This window comes from Quercus robur, chromosome 8 (genome assembly GCF_932294415.1).
Source record: "Quercus robur chromosome 8, dhQueRobu3.1, whole genome shotgun sequence".
Lineage (NCBI taxonomy): Eukaryota > Viridiplantae > Streptophyta > Magnoliopsida > Fagales > Fagaceae > Quercus > Quercus robur.
In genome coordinates this window covers 59671490-59695120 of record NC_065541.1, presented here as the reverse complement: position 1 = coordinate 59695120, position 23631 = coordinate 59671490, and the positions used below count along the sequence as shown (strand labels likewise).

Below are 23631 nucleotides of genomic sequence, written 5' to 3'. Positions count from 1 at the left end.
TTTGAGCTTCACTGACATTTAGTGGTCACATTATTAACCAGAATAGATTATAGATGTACCATGTAATTTCAAAATTACAAGCTTGTTGAACCACATCCATTAAGAGGCTGAAACGTGAAGTTCAACCATGCACACTGCACACTTATGAATGAGTTACATATGTCACCTTTGTAGGCACTTCTAAATCAACTTCACCAAAAATCAATTCAACAGCTAATTTAAGATCATCAACAAGTTTTGTGGACCAAACAAATATCAAGAACATCACACACAGATTCCATGTTGACCATTTGTTGTAAACATTGTAGATGTTAGTCATGTAACTAAATAAAGACATTCACTTTGAATGGATAAGTATGGTGGGGTGTAGATTTTTTTCCTCCTTCCTGAGCCTAAATTAACCATTGGACCAATCCAAAAAAAGAATGGCCAGTTTGAAATCGAAAGTGAGCTACAGCTGCAGCAACAACAACACCAACTCCGTCCCTTTCTATCTCTCATCATTCTGCAAAAAAGTGGTAACACAAATTAGATTCCCAAACACAACCATATCTCCTCCTAAGCTTCAACTTCAAGCACTTGGAAAAGCCAGAGCTAAAGTACTACTTTCTGCTAAAATGGCAGCTGGGTAAGTCCAAAGTCGTTCTTTTTCCTGTTTGGTTACTGAGAAAATGAAGTTATAGAGAATGAGAGCAACAAACACACCAAGTTTGCACACACGGACAAACTTTTATTAATTTTTTTGGTGCAGTACACAGGATTGTGCAGTACACCAATTTTATGAATTATGATAAATAAGTGAGTTTTACACCCTGAACTCTCTCTCTCGCTCTATGCAGAACTGTGAATGAGGTCCTTCCACCCCCACTTGATTCCAGTTCGGAACCACCTCCGGTTTTTGATGGAACTACAAGGTTGGTTCTTGTCTGCTTCACTTTCTTGCACTTATTTAACTATAGTAGTGATTATATAGTCCTTCATTCAGTTACAATTCCAATATACCGTTTGTTTCAATGCCCATATGAAACTAACTGCACTTTACTTTTTATAAAGATTCTTTTCTGTGAATCTGACTGCATTTTCATACATTGAAGGTTGTATATATCATATACATGCCCGTACGCACAGCGTGTGTGGATCACTCGGAATTGTAAGGTTGGTTTTAAAATTGTTCATTATCTGGGTGCTCCTTGTTTGATGTGTGTTTGTGTGTGCAAAAGCAGGCATGGATTGTAAGATTTCTTTGATTTTTCCAGCTTACCCTCTGTTTGGTTCATAAAATAATATGAGCCTTTTTTTTTTGGGATAAGTAATAAAGATGTATATTCATTAAAAAAAAAAACTACCTCATGCAAAAGGGCATAAAGCAGATCAAAGAGACAGAAAGAGAATAGAAAAAAACAAAGAAACTATTAATTACAAAGAAAAGAACTAAAGAACATAGGGAGAGAATTACTAGAGGTAAGTCCCTAAGCCCCAGACAAGTCAAAAAGGGAGCCATTGAAAGAAGCAAGCAGCTGATTGTCAGAGCTTTCCATGTCCTCAAACGTCCGCCAATTTTGCTTCCTCCAAATACACCACATTAAGCACAACGGAACTAAATTCCAAATGCTAGATGAGTGCTTTCCAAACCAATTCCACAAACCAATGCTAGATGAGTGCTTTCCAAAAGGGAGCCATTGAAAGAAGCAAGCAGCTGATTGTCAGAGCTTTCCATGTCCTCAAACGTCCGCCAATTTTGCTTCCTCCAAATACACCACATTAAGCACAACGGAACTAAATTCCAAATGCTAGATGAGTGCTTTCCAAACCAATTCCACAAACCAAAAAGAGTACCTGCAACCGACCTTGGCAAGACCCATGAAATTCCAAAAGATCTAAAAACCAAACTCCACAACTAAGCCAACCTCAACTAAGCCAACAGTAGTAATCATAGTACATTTTTTTAATTTAAATTCTTTATTTTTTGGTAAGTTACACACATACTCAATGGGTCTTGAAACCATGACCTTACCATCCACCTAGAATTATACAGGGATGAGATGCCTATTGAGCTAGAGCTCATTGGAGTGTAGTTGGGTGGGGTTCTAGTTGCCTCGGGTCCCAAATGGATAATGAAAGAATCCTTTTATTTGGAATTATCACTTCTATTTTTATCCCTTTTCTTAGCCAAGGGGCCAATTATGTTGCAACATGTCTCATCTAAGGTGATTAATTTTCCATTTTTGGTGTTCACTTTTTTCCTTATATTATGAAACTTATTCTTCTGTTTTGATTTGGTGTCCAATAATATTTTGGGCAATTCAGGGTTTGCAGGACAAGATAAAATTGGTTCCTATTGACCTGCAAAACAGGCCTGCTTGGTACAAGGAGAAAGTGTACTCAGCTAACAAGGTGAAACTATATAGATGCAATATTTTCTTCACTTACTTGGATGTTACAAGAAAATATATAGCTCCATTTGTTTGCCCTAGCAATTAAAATCTTACATTTCACCTCTAAAATGGAGTGGAAAATGAAAGAAGAATCATTAATAATAAGTGGTGATAACATTTGTGGACAATTCCAGTTTTTGAGATAATCAAAACACAAGACGAAGTAGACTCAAGACATGAATCACATGTTGAATTATATAGAATGCTAGGTAAAACACTTGAATGATTCACTTGGAATGCTTGTATGACCTCCAGATAATAGTTCTGTGGAGCCGGTACATATGCTGCATTGTTAATGCTTAATAGTAAAGAACTTAATGATGTTCAAATTCTAAGACAAAAGATGGCCAAAGAAGAAACCTATGAGTGCTATGCTCAATTAGTGCTGCTTTTTTCTTTTCTACAGTTCTTTATGAGAAGTTACAGTGCAGGTGCCATCGTTGGAGCACAACAATGAAGTCAAAGGAGAGAGTCTTGATTTGATAAAATATATTGACAGTCACTTTGAAGGACCTTCTCTCTTTCCTCATGTAAGATTTATAGATAAAGCCTGTTTTACTTATTTATCAGCACCATGTTTTGCGAATATTCCTTATACCTTGAATTGTAGGATCCAGACAAGAAGGAATTCGCAGAAGAGTTGTTGTCCTACACAGACACGTTCAACAAATCTGTGATTTCTTCATTCAAAGGAGATGGGAATGAAGCAGGTGAGTTGACAACTTGACTTCAGCAGCTGAATATCCTTTCTTATTTACAAACCACGTATATAAACCTATAGAGGTGAATTGCATCAGGTGCTGCATTTGATTACATCGAAACAGCTCTTTCCAGATTTGGAGATGGACCATTTTTTCTTGGTCAGTTCAGTCTGGTAAGTGAAAATTTTGTCATACGGCAATAATATCTGCCTTCTGCCTGATACTGTTATTGAGTCTAGGTTTCATGAAGTGATGGAGGGTAAATGTTCTGCAATGATACTCTAATAGTGACAACCTAATAGGCTGCTGTAGGGTTTGCCTCATGTAAATTCATTTGATTTATCCAATGCAGGAAACAAGTTTATTGCATGATGTGAACAAGAAAATCAGTTACAATTGATGTTCTTTTTTCAGGTGGATATAGCTTATGCTCCATTTATTGAAAGATTTCAGCCCTTCTCATTGGAAGTAAAGAAATATGACATCATAGCAGGCAGGCCTAATCTGGCTGCTTGGATTAAGGTACAATAAATTTGCTACCAACTATCTCTCTCTGAGCCAATTTCATTTTCAGTAGAATGCTTATTTACTAGTTGTTATTTTAAAGCCTCGTAGCTGTTTAAAGCTTCAATAAATTTTGGGTGTTGACAGCAAAATGTGAAAGTTCTTTTAGCTCAGTGGGTAATTTCTCCTTTTACGGATCAGGATCCTTTAGAATTATTAGAGTAACTCTACAATGGAGTTTCTAAAATCTTATCCATCAATTTTGAAATGAGTCAATTGAATTTTGCCACATCCTCAATGATTTAAATTAAATAGATGCCAAAATGGTGATGGTCAATATTTATTTAAATATTAATAACTTGGTAAACTATAATTTACTCATTTCAAAATGGATGAATAAAATTTTAGGAATAAACCCTGGTAGAGTTATCTTAAAAAACTCCAAAAGATCATTATCCCTCCTTCCACCTTGTTTGAGGTCAAATCCGAAGATGATTTTTGGGTTCAGTAAACAGAAAGAAAGAAATATTCCATAAACATTTGCGGACATTTTGCAGGTTGATATAGTCCTATTATGTATCTATTGTATCAAATGGGATAAGCAAAATATTAAGCTTATATGGTCTGGCATATACATGTGTAAAGTTAGATTTGTTCTGCTCTTCAATGACTGGAAACAGAAAGGTGTTACACTGTGATAGTTTTAAAGGACGTAGAGTTAAGTTACATATCGCCAGTGAGCTATGGCTCAACTGGCATGTCCTTCTTGGATATGGATGGTAAGGTTGGAATACAAGCCCTCTATACCATTTTTTGTGTTCCACTTTATGTTCCACCAATCATAACTTGTCATGCATTTGTTTAACTTTCCTTATAAAACAGTCAAAATTTAAAATGAAAAAAAATAAACACATGACAAATTGTAATTGGTGTAACATAAAGTGGTACAGAGGATTTGTATTCGTAAGGTTGTGGATTCAAGACTTATTAGATGCATGCGTAACTTTTTTTTTTTTTTTTTTCCTTTTTAAAAATAGAAGCATTGACTTACATATCCCTTTTTATCAAATATTGTGTAGGAGATGGACAAAAATGATGCTTACAAACAAACTAGACGTGAACCAAAGGAGCTTGTTGAAATTTACAAGAAACGCTTCACAGTATTCCCTCCTTCCCTTTACACAGTACAAGAATTTATATTCTCTAAAAACAGTTGCCTACAATATGACTTGATGAAAGGCTGCTAATCACTCGTTTCTATACATTTTCTTGTGCAGGCACAGCTCTAAAACCGGTCTCTCAAATTACAGCATTCTATTACCCTCCACATGTTCTAGAAATGGCATTAAGTTTCTCCTTTCTTTTCTTTTTTTTTTTGTTTGAATCAGTATTAAAGATTTTTTTCACTTTTATGTTTTAAATTTTCAACATGATTGTAATCTAGTTCTTCAATTTTAGTTTCAGAGATGTATTGTTGATCTGACCGTTTAATTTTATTTTTGTTGTTCACGAAAAATTACATCTTGAGATACAAAAATGGTATTGGTATTAAGATCCTTGACTCTGTAACCTTTAAAGCCGTAAGGATAACCAAGAAACAAACACTTCCTAGCTCTAGGCTCAAATTTAGTTCTCTGTGAAGATAGAGTTGAAACAAAGCACAAGGACCCAAACACTCTAGATAGGAGTAAGAAGGGCTTTTGTGAAACAAAAGCTCATTAGAACTTTTATTATGCAACAAGGGAGAAGGGAGTCTGTTTATAAGGACAACAGCAGTACATATGCAATGTCCCCAAAAGGGTAAAGAGAGATTAGCTTGTAATTTAAGAGCCCTAGCAACATTCAAGATGTGCTGATGCTTCCTTTCCACTATAGCACTCTGCTGTGGAGTTTCTACATAGCTTAAGTAATGCAAAGTACCCCTTGAAGCATCAAATTCAGGCATATTAAACTCCATAGCATTATCTGTTCTAATAGTTTTAATTTTTGAATAAAACTGAGTTTCAATGAGAGTAAAGGAGGACTGTACTTAAGGTCTACAATCAGACTTTTTTTTCATAAAAAATACCAATGTACACCTAGAAAAATCATCTACTATGGTAAGAAAAAATCCAAAACCGTCGACAATAGGCACTTGGTAAGGACCCCATACATCACAATAAATCAAGTCAAAAACAGAACCAGAGACATGCTGACTAAGAGGAAAAGGTAGCCTTTATTGTTTGGCTAAAGGACACATCATACACCTGGTTTGTACAATCAATGTTAGGTACTTTATTACAGAAAGTATTGAGTTTAGAATAAGCTGGGTGACCTAATCTATAGTGCCACAAATCAAACGCAACACTGTGAGCACTATGAACAGTTTTATTATGCATATTTACAGATGGAGCAAATGAAGAGATACTCGAAACAGCAGGAGCACAGGAACTAGATCATGCTTGCAGTAGATATAGACCTCCCTTTCACTTTACCCAGTTCAACCATCCTCCAGTGGGTAAGCTCCTGGTTGATGCAATATGTGGATTCAAAAAGAAAGCAACAATGCAAAGCTTTAGTCAATTTGGTAAAGGGACACGACACATCAGTTAAGTATCAAGGAGGCTGAAAGTCTAACAGTACCAGCATGTATATCTAGAGCAAGTTCACCATTGGGCAACTTAACACGATTATGAATTGTGTGACTTAATAATCCATTTGGCATTGGATTATAAACTAGGATTTTACTTGAATGTACAACTTTTTAAAACCTCACTTTTTCTTACTTTTCAAAGTACAAGTATATTTAAACACACTTTCAACCAAAAAAAAAAAAAAAACTAAATAATCTGATACAAAAGTACACTTAGTGCTTGTTTGGGATGCACTTATTAGCTATTTTATTTCTTATTTTTCCTACTATTTGCGAGTCCCACGTAAGTCACTTATTTTATTTTACTTTTGCTTATTTTCCTACTGTTTGCAGGTCCCATGTGAGTCACTTACTTATTTTATTTGACTGTTACCTTCAGTAATTTCAACAAAAGCTAAATAAGTTGTTCGCAAATTGATTAGTTTACCATATGATTGGTAGCAAGGGCGGAGCCACGTTGCCCCTTGGGGGGGCCATGGCCCCTGCAAAAAAAAAACCCAAATGATGTACATCCGGCCTCCCCTCCCATTTCTGTTCAATTCACTCCCAGCCCTAGCATGCTCTAGTTTAAATTGTAGGCCTCTTTTATCTTCTAATAAAACAAAACATGGCCCCCTTATATTTAAATATCCAAAGGCACTACCCAACAAAATAACATTTTATCACCCATTTTTAATCTCAAAATCAGAACCCTTTCTTTTGCTATTCTTTTTAGAGAGGTGCTACGTTCACAAAATTTTTACAAAATTATTACAAACCATAAGTGGTTAGTTATTATTGGTTCAAATTTGAACCTAACACAAGATTATTTTTTTGCTCCAACAATAACAACCAGTAACAACTTGCCACTTATGATTTGTTGTAAAAATGTTGTGAAAATATTGTAGACATATCATTTCTCTTCTTTTTATTCTCTTCTTGTCTTCTGTGTACATGCCATTGCCCGCTCCACTAGTACCAACAGCCCCCAAACAAAACAAAACCTTAGCTCAGCCCTCCTTTCAAACTCATTCCTCACGATCCCAAAAAAAAAAAAAAAAAACCTGACCATTATTTTCTTTCTTCTTGGTTTCTAAAATAAATCATTCAGAGAGTGAGTTTTCAGTTTTCTTTTCTTTCTTCAGCACTACACCTTCATCTCTTTTTTTAGTGTTTTTTTTTTTTCTTCTTCTCAACTATATACGATTACTTAAATATTTACATGCACTTTAATTTTTCATAGATTTTTAGAGAAATATATGATTGAAGGCATGGGGAGGTATGAATAACATCTATATAATTAATAATAGGAATGATGATAGGTTGACTGTTTAAATTACAGTGGAAATTTTGTTTTTTTCTTAAGTACGAATAACATCCATATAATTAAGTAAAAATTTTAATTAATATTTTATTTTTTAAGTTCTTTTCAAGTTAATTTTTGAGTCATATTCTTAAAGCTTAAAGAATTATGAGCAAACGAAAAACAATTGATGCATTCTTTAAGAAAAAAAATGTTAGCAATTCAGAATTTAGGACACCTATGGTTGTAGAAACAAATGTGGCTGTAGAAATAAATGTCGATACTTCAATGCCTAATGAACACCCTTCCAAATGTTCAAAAATTCAATCTGAAGAGATAGATCGTGATCTAGGATCACGTAAACAAATATGTGAATTTCCTATCAAAAAACAAGATGAATCTGACGAGCTTATTTCAAAGAAGGTCCATATCAACCTAAAAATATAGACTGTCCATATAACAATAATAATCGTCGTCATCGAAAATCGGCCCCCCATGTAAAAAATCCTGGCTACGCCCCTGATTGGTAGCACCAGTATCTATCACCCAAACCTTTTGTGTAAAAAGCCCTTCTATTCACTAATTTAGTTGAAATAAAAACTGAATGTTTCATATTAGGCGAACTGTAAGGAGTAAAGCCATTACCTGAGAGTCACAGCATGAGTCTAGCCCTTGAATTTGTAACCAGGTGGATAACCGTGCAACTCATAGCACTTATCAGCAACATGACCACTGACACCACAGTGAGAACACACAGGTCTCTCTCTGCGATTGGCTTGCTCAGAGGAAATCACATTAGATCCAATAGATCTCAGACTTTCGTATTGCTGAACCAGAGAAAACGCTCGATTAGTTGATGGCAGCGGATCCATCAAAAGAATTTGAGCCCTAATGTTAGCGAAGCTATCATTCAGTCCAATCAGAAAGGCCATCACATTTTCTTGTTGACGATAGTCTTCTATGGTCTTCATCGAACCACATGAACACTCAGGCAATGGTTTGTAGCTTGACAATTCAACCCAAAGTGCCTGGAGCGCAAGAAAGTATGTATGCACAGAGGATTGACCCTGAGCGAGATTTGAGATTTCCTTCTGAAGCTGAAAAATGCGAATTGCATTTCTCCGTGAGAATCGATGCTGAAGATCGAGCCAGACCTCACGAGCCGTCTGCTTATAGATCACACTGGAAAGAATTTCCTGTGAGACGGAGTTGTAAATCCAAGAGGTGACCATGGCGTCGCACCTGATCCATAGATTGAACAGCGGAGAAGATCGATCGTCTGGCTGCTCAATTGAGCCATCAACAAAGCCTATCTTGCTCATCGCGGAGAGCGCAATGGTCATGTATCTTGACCAGGTGTAGTAATTGTCGCCATTGAGTTTTTCTCTGACGAGAATAGCGCCGGGATTATCTCCGAGATAGAATGTTCTTGATGAATATTCTTCTTCTGTGATAGTAGTACCTGAAGTAGCAGAAGATGTAGCGGTTGTTGAAGTTTCCGCCATGGAAAAGCTGAGAAAGGTGAAGTTTCACTGAGAGAAATTGAACTAATACAGAATCTGATTCAGAGATGTAGAAAGAAAAATCAAAGAAAAGCAAAAAAAAGATTAAAAAAATCTGAGAAGAAAAGATAGAATTGTTTTCACTGAACGAAACTAATTTACTATAGGCGCTCTGTTTATATGTATACAGAGAACAGAGGCGGGAAAAGGAAAACAAACTAAACTGAAAAATGAAAACTGACTAACTGTGATTTCTAACTAATTGAGTTATGACAGCTGTATTAAAGTTCAGCGTGGAAAGCACGTGACTGCAGATTGGATTGTAAAGGAATTTTCAAAACGATATGTAGCACCTGTAGCTTTGAAGTTCATGCTGCTATACTACAAGTCGTGTAGGTACAACTCAACAACCATTATCTTTGACAACCCAACTCTAGGCCAAAAGGAAAGGAATTCTAAACTCTCTATGTATTATATTAAAATGCAAATTATTCCCTTGTTGTGATTTTACATTTAGCAGTCATATTATTAATAAAAAGAGTACATCTCAATAAATATTATATTTCAAGTTTTAAGTAAAAGAGATCTAATGGTTGAATAAAAGATCTGGAGTTTAAATGTATTTATATTTTAGTAATACAATAATGTGGCATGTCCTTATTGGAGAGTGTAAATCAAAGGGTTTACACCAAATCCTTATAAAATTTAATCTCTAAAGAAAATAATGTCAAGAACTTTGGAGCTCAATTAACACATTCTAATGTTTATAATAAAAATGTATAGGGTTGAAATCCCGTTATTATAATTATTGAAAAAAAAAATGATGACAGATCTACATTTAAAGCAAAGCTTAAAAATATGGACAAATTTCAACTTTTTTCAAGTATAAGAGAGTAAAATCAAAATATAGGTTGTACTATGTAATTTGGTTATAATAATAACTAGTCGCTAACCTAGGCAATGCACGGGATAAAATCTTATGAAAGTATAGTTTATACATAGATTAGTTAATAATGAATAAAAATCAATATTTACAATATGAAAGATAGATACACATATTTTGAAAAAAATAACCAAAATGTATATATATTTTTTTAAAGATGAAACAAAAGGCACACTATTTATATTTCTACCATATTTAAACTTTTACAAAATATGAAACAACAAAACACCACAACAATATTGACAAATAGTAATTTCTAAGTTTCACCGAGACTTTTAGGGGGAAAAAAGCAAATAAAGTAATATAAAAATAACATTTTATAACGCAAAGTATTCATCTAACAAAACAAAGACATACATAAGAATAAAAAATCAAGATATTTTAGTGACATTCATTACCTCTTAGCTTCCTTTAAGCATTTACTCAATCTATAAAAACTTTAGGTTCTTCATAAGATATTACACAAATAATACCAAAAAAAAAAAAAAAAAAAAAAACCATGCTACGCATGGGATAGTTTAACAAAATTTAAATATTTACTTAAAGAAATAATTACTTTTTATTTTTTGATGGGAAGAAATAATCACTTGGAAACGAATAATGCTTCACCTTCTACTCATAACAATGGAAATCTTGAGATGAAAATTTTCAACTAAACATAAAACAAAGCTTGAGATAACCCAGAAACTTAAATTCTATTTAAACACAAATAATAATAAAAAGGTCTCCAGACAAAGAATAAATCTAGGTGGAATCAAAGCGAAAGAACACTGGGGCAGTAAGGATAAAGAAATACAGCCCATAGTTACTTTTGCCATATAGAAAAATCAGAACTTACAGATTTTAAACAGTTTAGATTCAGCTGTTGTGCTTTTTTATCTTTTTCTTGGTCCAGGAAGGACCTGGTTGGTTTGTCAGATTGAGAGACCAGCGAGAGGTAGATTAAAAAAAATAAGAAATAAGTTTTAAGGCTAGTTTATGAATGAATCTTGTTTCTTTCATAGATCCTGACTTTTAATATTTCTGTCCAATTTTTTTGTTGTGAATAACCTTCTTTTTTCATACAAATTAATTGTGTTGATCTTGAACATCCAAGGAGCTCAGATCTTTTGGTGTTTTTGACCCCACAATATTATTTAAATTTTACTTTTAGGTATTTTTTTATTATTTGTTCTTCTAATTTTTATTGAAATGAAGACAAATACAATTTGATGATATTATTATTTTCATGCATGTAAAAAAAAAATGAGTCAACATGTACACCAATTAACCCGATTTACTTACAACCCGTTTAGGACGATTTATTTCTAACCCGATCCAAATTTGATTTGTAATCCATTTGAACCACACCCGACCTGTTTGCAAAATGCCAGGTCTAATCTTTTTCTTTTACAATTCACCTATTCTTTTTTATTATTCCTTTTATTTTATTTTGGCAAACCTCGCGTGGTGAAAGGAACTGTTGAGTTTTCACGGGTGTCAGACTTCTTTGGGAACATAACACATCCTACACTGAAAAAAATTATGTAGAAGCAACCAAATCTGTGCAGAGTCATGAGCAGTGTGGTCAGATCTAGGATATTCCAGAAAATCTTTTGATGGAGGACTGAACAATCACATTTGCGTTGCGCTTTTTCTCTTTTTCTTGGTCCAAGAAGGACCTGTTGGCTCGTCAATTTGAGAGAAAGGCAAGAGGTTGAGTAATAAATAAATAAGAGAGGGGAGCGTATATATTTAATAGAAAGAAATAAATCAGATTTACAAATTAAAAAAAAAAAAAATTGATGCGTAAAATTATGGAGAGGTCCACCAAAGTCAGAGTCTTGGTTTTATAGTATATATAAATAAATAAATAAATAAACAATACAATTATTGGAGAACGAGGCACTCAACTAACATTTTGATCTCTCTCAATAACCCTCCTTTTGAGCTTGGTTGACATTTAGTTGTCTCGTTATTAATAACGAGAATAGATTACAGATGCACCATGTAAATTTCATAATTACACACATGTTGGACCAAATCCATTTAGAGACTGAAAGGTGAAGTACAACTGTGCACACTGCACACACACCCTTGTATGAGTTCCTGAAGGGGCCTGATGCTTGTTGATATTGATGAAACCCAGCATAGATCGCTAGCAGTTTCATGTCTCCTCCTTCTGTGCAGTTCCAAATCAACAGCCAATTAAGATCATCACTCATCAGCAAGCAAGTTTTAATGTTTTATGGACCATCCAAAAGTCAAAAGCATTAGAGCAGCATCTCCAACAGATTAGACAAATTTTTGTACTGTTTGAAAAATAAACAGTGATTTTTACCTTTTAGCTATCCATTTTTTTAAATACACTTTCCAACCGATTCTCTATCTCATTTAAATATTATTTCTTCATTCATTAATTTTTTTTTTTTTTAACAACTACATATTTTTCAACATTTTTTAATTCAATACTTTATTATTATAGTAAAAAAAATATTTGAAAAATAAACAGTAACCCGTTAGACTTGATGAGCTATATTCATGAGCCAAAAAAATTTTCAAGTATAAAAAATATGTTGGGAGACCTATTTAATGGGTCTACCCTCTACGATAGGGAGGATTTTGTATCTAGAGAGCAGGTTGGAAATGCTCTTACAGCCAGATTCCTTAGTTGACCATTCGTTGAAACCACTGTAGATGCCACTAAAAAGGCTTTCGCTTAAAAAGTTTGATTGCATAAGTAAGGTGGGATATGTGAAGTTCCTTTTTCTTTTTTTTTCCTTTGTAAGCCTAAATTAAACATTGGAGAAATCCAAAAAAGAATCATGGCCAGTTTGAAATTGAAAGTGAGCTACAGCTGCAGCAACAGCAACAGCAACAGCAACAGCAACACAACCCTCTCATCATTCTGCAAAAAAGTGGTAACACAAATTAGATTCCCAAACACAACCATATCTCCTCCTAAGCTTCAACTTCAAACACTTGGAAATGCAAGAGCTAAAGTACTTTCTGCTAAAATTGAAGCTGGGTAAGTCCCAAGTTATTCTTTTTTCTGCTTGGTTACTGAGAAAATAAAGTTCTAGAAAATGAGAGCAACAAACAGTACAGGCTTGCACACACATACGTTTATGAATCATGATAGATAAGTAAGTTTTACTCTCTCTCTCTCTCTCTCTCTCTCTCTCTCTCTCTCTATGCAGAACTGTGAATGAGGTCCTTCCACCTCCGCTTGATTCAACTTCAGAACCACCTCAGTTTTTTGATGGAACTACAAGGTTGGTTCTTGTGTGCTTCACTTTCTTGCACTTATTTTTAACTATAGTAGTGATCGTTTAGTCCTTATTTAGTTCCAATTCCAAAATACGATTTGTTTCAATGCCCATATGAAACTAATTGCACATCACGTTTTTAAAGATTCTTTTCTGTGAATCTGACTGCATTTTCATACATTGAAGGTTGTATATATCATATACATGCCCGTTCGCACAGCGTGTGTGGATCACTCGGAATTGTAAGGTTGGTATTAAAATTGTTCATTATCTGGGTGCTTCTTGTTTGATTTCTGTTTGTGTGTGAACGAGCAGGCGTGAATAATAAATTTAATTTTTCAGCTTACCCTCTGTTTGGTAGTTAAAATAAAATGAATCTTATTTCCATTTTTATTTGTTTTTGAGAAGATAAGTCTTGAACCCATGACCTCAATAGTAAACCAACAATAATAAGCATGGTACTGGTAAGTTACACTCACCCAATGAGTCTTGAACCCACGACCTCTCATCCACCTAAAATTATAAGGGAAGGATATGCCAATTAAGCTAGAGCTCGTTGGCTGGTAAGCATAGTTGGGTGGGGCTATAGTTGCCTCAGGTCCCAAAAACGTCATGAAAGAAATTATATTTGGAATTATCAGTTATCTCAGATATTAATTTTCCGTTTTTGGTGTACCCTTTTTTCATTATGTTACAAAACTTATTCTTCTTCTTTGATTTGGTGTCCTATAATGTGGGGGATTCAGGGATTGCAGGACAAGATAAAGTTGGTTATTCTTGATCGGGAAAATAGGCCTGCTTGGTACAAGGAGAAAATCAACTCAGCTGACAAGGTAAAAATATATAAATGCAAACTTTCTTCAATTCCTTGAATGTCACATGAAAATGTATAGCTCCATTTGTCTTCCCTAGAAATTAAAAGAACATATTCAACATCTACAGTGGAGTGGAAAATGAAAGAAGAATCATTAATAACTAGTGACAATGTTTCTGGACAATACCATTCTTGAGATAACCAAAACACAAGACAAAGTAGACTCAAGACATGAAGCACATGTCGACTTATAGTGAATGCTAGGTAAAATGCTTGAATGAATGATGAATCACTTCATGGAATTCCTATATGCTTCCTCCAGACAATATTGCTTTGAGCCAGTACACTTGCTGTGTTATTTTTACTTAATAGTAAAGAACTTAGTGTCTTAACTTGTAAGGCAAACAGATGGCTAAAGAAGAAACCTGTGAGCTTTATGCCAATTATTGCTCCTTTATTTTTTTTTCCTGCAGTTCTTTATGTGAAGTTACTATGCAGGTGCCAACCTTGGAGCACAATAATGAATTCAAGGGAGAGAGTCTTGATTTGATTAAATATATTGACAGTCACTTTGAAGGACCTTCTCTCTTCCCTCATGTAAGATTTGGAGATAAAACTCTATTACTTGTTTATCAGCACTGCCTATTGAAAGAATTCGTTATAAATTGAACTGTAGGATCCAGAAAAGAAAGAATTTGCAGAAGAGTTGCTGTCCTACACTCATACGTTCAACAAAGCTGTGTTTTCTTCATTTGAAAGAGATGGGAATGAAGCAGGTGAGTTGACATCAGCGGCTGCATGTCCATTCTTATTCACAAATAACGTATGTAAATCTATAGAGGTGACTTGCATCAGGTGCTGCATTTGATTACATCGAAACAGCTCTTTCCAAATTTGAAGATGAACCATTTTTTCTTGGTCAGTTTAGTCTGGTAAGTGAAATTTGTTTTCATATGGCAATAATATCTTCTTTCTGTCAGTTACTGGTATTGAGCCTCGCTTTCAAGAAGTGATGCAATGTTCTGCAATGCTACTATGATAGTGACAACCTAACAGGCTTCTGAAGGGTTTGCCCCATGTAAAGCTATCCAATTTTTCCAATGCAGGAAACAAGTTTGTTGCGCGTTATGAAAAAGCAACTCAGTTACAATTGATGTTCTTTTTTTTCAGGTGGATATAGCTTATGCTCCATTTATTGAAAGATTTCAGCCCTTCTTATTGGATGTAAAGAAGTACGACATCATAGTAGGCAGGCCGAAACTGGCGGCTTGGATTAAGGTACAATAAATTGCTAACACGTCTCTCTCTGAGCCTATTTCATTTTCAGTAGAATGTCTATTTAATTTTCTAGTTGTTTTTTTAAAGCCTCTTAGCTGTTGAAAGCTTCAATAAATCTTGGGTGTTGACAGCATAATATGACAGTTATTAGCTCAATGGGTCATCTCCCGTTTCACAAATTAGGACCTTTTAGAGTTCTTAAGGGTAACCCCATCATGGAGTTTCTAAAATTTTATCCTTCAATCTTGAAATGAGTCAATTGAATTTGACCGCATCATCAATAATTCAAGTTAATTAGATGCCAAAATGGTGATGGTCAACGTTTATTTAAATGTTAATAAAACAACAACAACGAAGTCTTAGTTCCAAATTTTTTGCGGTTGGCTATGGATCCTCACCAAGATTAGTTGGGGTCAGCCACATGTATTATTGTCCTTCATTCTATTCTATTTGAAGTCATAGGCATTGTTACTTCCTTAATTGACATGTCCTTTTTAACTACTTCTACTTGTGTTAATGACATGGTATCAATAAAATTTTAGAAATACCATGGTTGAGTTATCTTAAGAATTCCTAAAGATCATTATCCCTCCTCCCACCTTAATTGAGGTCAAAATTTGAAGATGTTTTTTGGGCTCAGTTAACAGAAAGAAAGAAATATTCCATAAACCTTTATGCACATTATGCAGGTTGATATAGTCCTATTATGTATCTATTATATTAAATGGGATAAGCAAAATATTAATCTTATATTGTCTGACATATGCATGTGTAAAGTTAAATTTGTTCTGCTCTTCAATGTCTGGAATCAAAATTGTGTTACACTGTGATAGTTTTGGAGGACAGAGTTAACTTACATATCATCTATCTCCTTCTTCTGTAATAATGGAATTGATGATGAGGTTGTGGCTTCAAGACTTACTAGATGCGTTTGTAACCAAAAAAAAAAAAAAAGCTTTGACTTACATATCACTTTTTAACAAATATTGTGTAGGAGATGGACAAATATGATGCTTACAAACAAACTAGACGTGAACCAAAGGAGCTTGTTGAAATTTACAAGAAACGCTTCTCGGTATATCCTCATTCCCTTTCCACAGTACAAGCAGTTAAATTCTCTAAAAACTGTTGCGTACAATATGACTTGATGAAAGGCTGCTAATGACTTGTTTCTGAACTTTTTCTTGTGCAGACACTACTCTGAAACCAGTCTCTCAAATCACAGCCTTCTATTAACTCTCAACACGTTCTAGAAATGGCATTGAGCTCCTCTTCCCTCTACTCTTTTGTTTGATTTGGTATTAAAGAATTTTTATTTTTATTTTTGATGTTTTAGGGTTTCAACATGATTGTAATGTACTTCTTGTATTTCATTTTCAGAGATGTATTGTTCTGATAGCTTAATTTTGTGTTATTTTTTGTTTTGTAATTTTGTTTTGTTTTGTAATTTTGTTTTTATCCTCCCCCCCCCTTGTAGCAAGAATCAAACAATCAAACCCAACTCATTGTGGTTTTAAACTTTGTTGAAAATAATTGACATCTAGTGGTTATGTTATTAACGAGAATGATGAAAATTATAAATTAAAAAAATAAAAAAAGTTCAAAGATAGAGACAACTTTGAACATTTTTAAATATCATGGAGTAAAATCAAAATTATTCAGACATAGAGAATGTACTACGAATTTTCAAAATTACATCCTTCTTGGACCAGACCCATCAAGAATCTGAAAGGTGAAGTTCAACTGTTTACATCCTCAAGTATGAGTTCCTGAAGGGGGGCTATATTTTTGTCAATGTTGATGAATGAAAGCCAATATAGAGTTAGCAATTTCACACGTCAACTTATGGGCAGTTCCTAATAAACTTCACCAAAATCAGCTCAAACAGCCAATTAAGCTCATAACCAAGTTTTAGGGACCATCCAAAAGCAAAAAATATTACACACAGATACCTTGTTGATGTAGATGTAATGAGCCATCAAGGTTGTGTTGGACTAAAAAGGCATTCACTTTGTTTGGATGAGTAAGGTGGGGTGTAGTAACACAAATTGGATTCCCAAACACCATGATATCTCCTCCTAAGCTTCAACTTCAAGCACTTGGAAAAGCCAGAGCTAAAGTACTATTTTCTGCTAAAATGGCAGCTGGGTAAGTCTTAAGCCATTCTTTGTCTCTAAATGAATTATGATATCTAGAGTTCTTATTCTTAGGATAGCTCCAACATACCAATTGTAAAATCCTATCCATTCATTTTTAAATGAACCATGTCATCAATAATTTAAATTAACACTAAGATAATAATAAGGTTGATGATTGTGGTAAAATTCAATCCTTGTTTCAAAATGGATTGATAGGATTTTAGTAACCCTGAAAACTTCTAAATTCCTAATTAACTTCACCAAAAACCAATTCAACAGCCAATAATTCATCAGCAAGTTTTATGGACCATCCAAAAGTGAAAAAAAATTGCACTCAGATTCCTTGTTCACCATTTGTTGAAACTATTGTAGGTGTAACTAAAAAAAGCATTCATTTTGTATGGATAAGTAAGGTGGGGACCGTGGGGTGTAGACTTCTCCTTATTGTCCTCATATTGGAACTCAAACAATCACAAACTGAGCCTAAGTTAACCATCAGACCAAACCCAAGAAAGAATGGCCAGTTTGAAAGTGAGCTGCAGCAACACTGTTTCCTCACACCTGTCGTTTCTTCGGGATCATTCTGCCCCTTTCTCCCTCTCACCTCTCTGCAAAAAAGTAGAAGCCACACAAAATGGATTTCCAAACACAACCATATCACTTCCTAAGCTTCAACTTCAAGCACTTGGGAAAGCCAGAGCTACAGTCCTACAATCTGCCAAAATGGCAGCTGGGTAAATCCTAAGTCATTCTTTGTTGGCAAAAATTTAATTTTGTCCTTGACTTTTACTTCATTTGGAAAATTAATTTTAAAATTTTCATTTTTGTTAAGGTTGCTCCTCACTTTGTCAAAATGAGCTGTTATCATTCTTTCTACCAAATATATTAGTAAATAAACTTTATTAAACATTTAAAAAAAAAAAATAGTACTCGTCAAACAATGATATCTATAAAAAAGCATATCTCATGAATGTTTTGAGTTAAATTTTTAATAAGAAAGTCAATTGGTAACAGATTCGACCAAAATGACCAGATTGACTCATTTTGATTTTGACAAAGTGAGATGGACTAAATTGACAAAAATTAAACGGAATAATTTGACATTAAAGTAAAAATCAAGGGACAAAATGAATTGCAACCTTTTTTTCTACTTGGTTATTGAGAAAATAGAGTTCTAGAAAATGAGAGCAACAAACATACCAAGCTTGCACACTCGAACAAACATTTTTTGTTCAGTACACATTACACAGGCATCACTTACTTTAGTTTTCTGGTTTTACAAGGAGACAAGTAGAAAGAAGTATAAATTTTACATTATGAACCCTCTTTCTCTCTGCAGAACTGTGAATGAGGTGCTTCCACCCTTGCTTGATTCTAGTTCAGAATCACCTCCAGTTTTTGATGGAACTACAAGGTTGGTTCATATCGGCTTCACTTTCTTGCACTTGTTTAACTATAATAGTGATTTTTTTAGGCCATCATTTAGTACTGAAATACGTATTTGTTTCAAACTAATTTCACTTTTCTGTTTTAAATTCTTTTATGTGAATCTGACCATGATAGGTGCTGCATTTTCATATATTGAAGGTTGTATATATCATATATATGCCCGTACGCGCAGCGTGTGTGGATCATTCGGAATTGTAAGGTTGGTTTCAAAATTCTTCATTATCTGAGTACTTCTTGCTCAATATGTGTGTGCACAAGTAGGTGAGAATGGTACAAGTACCTCTGATTTTTCAGCTCCCTATGTTTGGTTAAAGATATCCTGTCTTATCTCAATTTTTGTTTATCTTAAGAAGATGAATGGAAATGCTAACCTCAACTAAGCCAAAAGTAGTTCATAGTTGGGTGGGCTCTAGTTTCCTTAGGTCCCTAATAGATAATGAAAGAAACTATATTTGCAATGGTCACTTCTCTTTTCTTAGCTGAGGGGGCAATTATGTTGCAAAAATGTCTTGTCTAAGGTGATTAATTCTCCATTTTTTGTGTTCTTTTTTTAAAAAAAAAAAATTTTGCGAAATTTATTCTTCTGTTTTGATTTGGTGCCTATTATGTGGGGGATACAGGGATTGCAGGACAAGATAAAATTGGTTCCTATTGATCTGGAAAACAGGCCTGCTTGGTACAAGGAGAAAGTCTACTCAGCTAACAAGGTGAAACACTATATAATCAATATTTTCTTCAGTTACTTGGATGTTACAAGAAAATATATATCTTCAGTTGTGTTTCCTTGCAATTAAAGCACGCGATCACACTCTACAATGCTGTGGAAAAATGAAAGAAGAATCATTAATAAGTAATTATAACATTTGTGGACAATCCTGTTTCTTTAGATAATCAAAACACGAGCAAAATAGACTAAAGACATGAAGCACACATCAAATTATATTGAATTCTAGGTAAAACACTTGAATGATTTAATATCATGGGCAAGCTGTAAATATAGAATAACCTTACAGTGAACTAAGTTGGAAAGAAATTGTTAATAATAGATTACTGAGAGAAATAGGTTGCCTATATGCTTCCTCAAGACGGTATTTTTGTGAGCCAGTACTTATGCTTCATTGTTAATGCTTAATAGTGAAGAAGTTAACAGTGTCCAGGTTGTAAGAGAAAGAGATGGCTAAAGAACCTGTGAGTTCTATGCCCAATGAGTGCTGCTTTTTTCTCTTCTGCAGTTCATTATGTGAATTTACTACACAGGTGCCATCATTGGAACACAATAACGAAGTCAGAGGAGAGAGTCTTGATTTGATTAAATACATTGACAGTCACTTTGAAGGACCTTCTCTCTTCCCTCATGTAAGATTTGGAGATAAAACTCTATTATTTATTTATCAGCACCACCATTTGTAAAATTTCTTTATACCTTGAATTGTAGGATCCAGACAAGAAAGAATTTGCAGAAGAGTTGCTGTCCTACACTGACACGTTCAATAGAGCTGTGATTTCTTCCTTCAAAGGAGATGGCATTGGCAATGAAGCAGGTGAGTTGATATCTGCAGCTTAACATCGTCATTTATAATTTAGAAATAACATATACAATACTATAGAGGTGAATTGCATCAGGTGCTGCATTCGATTACATTGAAACAGCTCTTTCCAAATTTGAAGATGGGCCATTTTTCCTTGGTCAGTTCAGTCTGGTAAGTGAAAATTATGTCTTTATGGCAATGAAATCTGCTTTCTGTCAGACACTGGTATTGAGTCTTGCTTTCATGAAGTGATGAAAGGTAGATGTTCTACAGTGCTACTCTAATAGTGACAGCCTGTTGTAGCCCTGTTGGGTTTGTCCTGTGTAAAGCTATCCGATTTTTCCAATACAGGAAATAATTTTATTGCATGTTATGATTACTTATGAATAAGTAAATCAGTTACAATTGATGTTATTTTATTCAGGTGGACATAGCTTACGCTCCATTTATTGAAAGATTTCATCCCTTCTTCTTGGATGTAAAGAAGTATGACATCATAGCAGGCAGGCCTAAACTAACAGATTGGATTAAGGTATCCTTAATGATAGTGAATGCTTGTTTAAATGGTCATGATGTGCTAAAATGAAATCCACTTATTTCAAATGGATAAATTTTTCTCAAGAACTTCATAGTAGAGTTACCTTAAAGAACTCTAGAGGATTGTAATCCCTCCATTCACCTCATTTGAGCTGAAACTAAAGATAATTTTTGGGTTCAGTATACATAAAGGAAGAAATAGTCCATAAACCTTAATGCACATTTTTCAGGTTGATAAAGTCCTATTATGTCTCTACTGTATTAGATGGGCTAAACAAAATATAAGCTTATATAGTCTGACATACTCAAATGTAAATTTGAATTTATTCTGCTCTTCACACTAGAATAAAAAATGTGTTACAATGTGATAATTATAGTGGACATACAGTCAACTTGCGTATCACCAATAAGTTATAGCTCAACTAGCACATCATTCTCCCATAATAATAATGAGAGTGAGGCCGTGGGTTCATGACCCATTGGATAGGTGTGTAACTTACCAACAAACAGTAATGAAGTTAGGTCAGTAGTACATATCATTTTTTTATTATCAATTATTGTGTAGGAGATGGACAAAAATGATGCTTACAAACAAACTAAAGGTGAACCAAAGGAGCTGGTTGACGTTTTGAAGAAACGCTTCTTGGTATTTACTCCTTCCCTTTCCACAATACAATCTGTTAAATTCTCTAAAAACTGTTGCCTACAATATGACTTGATAAAAGGCTGCAAATCCCTTTTTTCTGAACTTTTTCTTGTACAGGCACAAACCTGAAATCAGTCTCTCAAATTTACAGCTTCAGAAAAGGTATAAATCATTGGTAAAAGATAGGCAGCTATTTATTGTTTTGGACAACTTGATTTGGAGGAATTTCTGTAAAGATGAATGGAAATTGGAAAGATATTGTGTGTGTTACAACATATACAATTTGGTAGGCAAAGTTCAACTTGTGTTGATGTGGCTTGTACACATATATACATGGTATTAAGGACTTGATAGATCATTTATTTTGTCTAATTGATTTTATTCTATTCCTACCTTATGCAAAGCAAAGTCATAATAGATTAAGAACAGTTTCCCCCTTCTTGGGGCTTACGTCTGAGTTTTTGGAGGGAAGAAATGGTAAGATAGTCAAAATATCAATATTCCTAGGTGTGATTATATGTATGGGGTCTCTCTTTGCACAAGGGCAACGTGGAATCATGACGTAAGTTAAGCTTATATATATACGCTACTAGAAAGATGTCACTACTTTTTCTCCAAAAAAAGAAAAAAAAAAAGAATGATGACCACTACTTCATTACCCACGTAAGCATTGACACTAAGAGGAATAAATAGTTTTAAACTCATTAGATAAACTTTAAGGACCAATAGTATATTTTGGCCAATAATTTTTTCCAAATTTGAGAGGATTAGACACCCTAGGCCTTTTGTAAGTCCATTACTGAGGTCCACGACCTATGTTAAAGGGTTTTGTCAGCTTTGGGGCCCAATCCCTTAGTGGCTCCACCATTGGTATTAATAATTATTATTATTAGTTGCAGACTCGCATAATGGTTGATGATTTTTCTTTTTTTGTTTAGTGAAAAATAAAAATGAAAATAGTAGATAAAGCTTATAACTTATAAGTGTAAGTCTCAAACCAATCTTAAAATAATGTGATTATTTTCTAACAAATTATACTTGATACAATATATTAGATTTTCTAAATTAAGATATTTATATTTGTTATTTGAAAGTATTTTAAAGTTTGTAAGTTTTTTTTTTTTTAAGGAAACATAATACATTTTACATTCAATTATTATATAGAGCGAACTATTTTGTAAATAATGTAGAGTGCAGTTGGAATTTGTTTCTAGTACTCCTTACAAATAATTCATCCTTTACATGACTTATATGTCTTGAAAAGTAAGCAAATTTAGGTAAATTTAGCACTTATATTAGAAAAAATAATAATAATAATAATAATAATAAAAGATTTCAATAAAATAAGAAAAATCTAGTTTATCAAGAACTTACCAACATTACGTTAAGAATGTGAAATAATTGTTAATAAAACAATTCCTCTTTCTATACAAATCTTTCCTCCAAAGCATCCTCGAAGTTAACCAAGTGGACCAAATGAACCGAAATGGACCAAATAAACTAAAGTGGACTGAATGGACTAAAATAAACTGAATAGGACCAGAACTGACTGAATGGACTGAATTGGACCGATATAACCAAAATGGACCAAATAAACCGAAATGCTTTGCTTCAGCGTTTAGATGTATGTTAAATATAGATATATATTTTATGTCGTTGTTTTTGTTTTTTTTTATATTTGATCAATACTAAATAGATGTTAGTTTTTTATTTTAAAAATATATATACTTAAAACTTTATGTTAGATTTTTTATTTTTTTAAAAAAACTATACGTAAATTTTAGTATATTTCCATTTTTTTGAATGGTGAAAAAAAATAGTAATAATCTTCATAGTTTGACCCTAAAATTGATATTCAGGTTATGTTCATGAACTGTGATACTACAATTCATCCATATATTGAGCTAACCTTTTTTTTTCTTTTTTTCTTTTTGGAGTTCAACAAGATATATCGCATCTTCATGTCAATTGCATATCCTCTTTCATTTTTTGT

The 23631-nt window shown here is 33.8% G+C and overlaps 1 protein-coding gene across 8 annotated transcripts; it reads left to right on the top strand.

Moving 5' to 3' along the window:
- Positions 1 to 247: 247 nt before the first annotated feature.
- LOC126697359 (protein IN2-1 homolog B) lies at positions 248 to 22010 on the top strand. Of its 8 annotated transcripts, none has more exons than XM_050394321.1 (10): positions 248 to 628; positions 840 to 914; positions 1095 to 1155; positions 2308 to 2394; positions 2867 to 2965; positions 3046 to 3145; positions 3233 to 3309; positions 3551 to 3658; positions 4720 to 4824; positions 4918 to 5156. In XM_050394321.1, exons 1-10 carry the CDS (start codon positions 426 to 428, stop codon positions 4927 to 4929), a joined length of 927 nt encoding a protein of 308 aa, XP_050250278.1. In that variant the 5' UTR covers positions 248 to 425; the 3' UTR covers positions 4930 to 5156. The 8 variants fall into 8 exon arrangements, with proteins under 8 accessions (XP_050250278.1, XP_050250284.1, XP_050250282.1 ...); XM_050394327.1 differs by lacking the exon at positions 4918 to 5156 and adding an exon at positions 16532 to 16743 and having other exon boundaries at positions 250 to 628; positions 4720 to 4800; XM_050394325.1 differs by having other exon boundaries at positions 260 to 628; positions 4720 to 4800.
- Positions 22011 to 23631: the final 1621 nt, after the last annotated feature.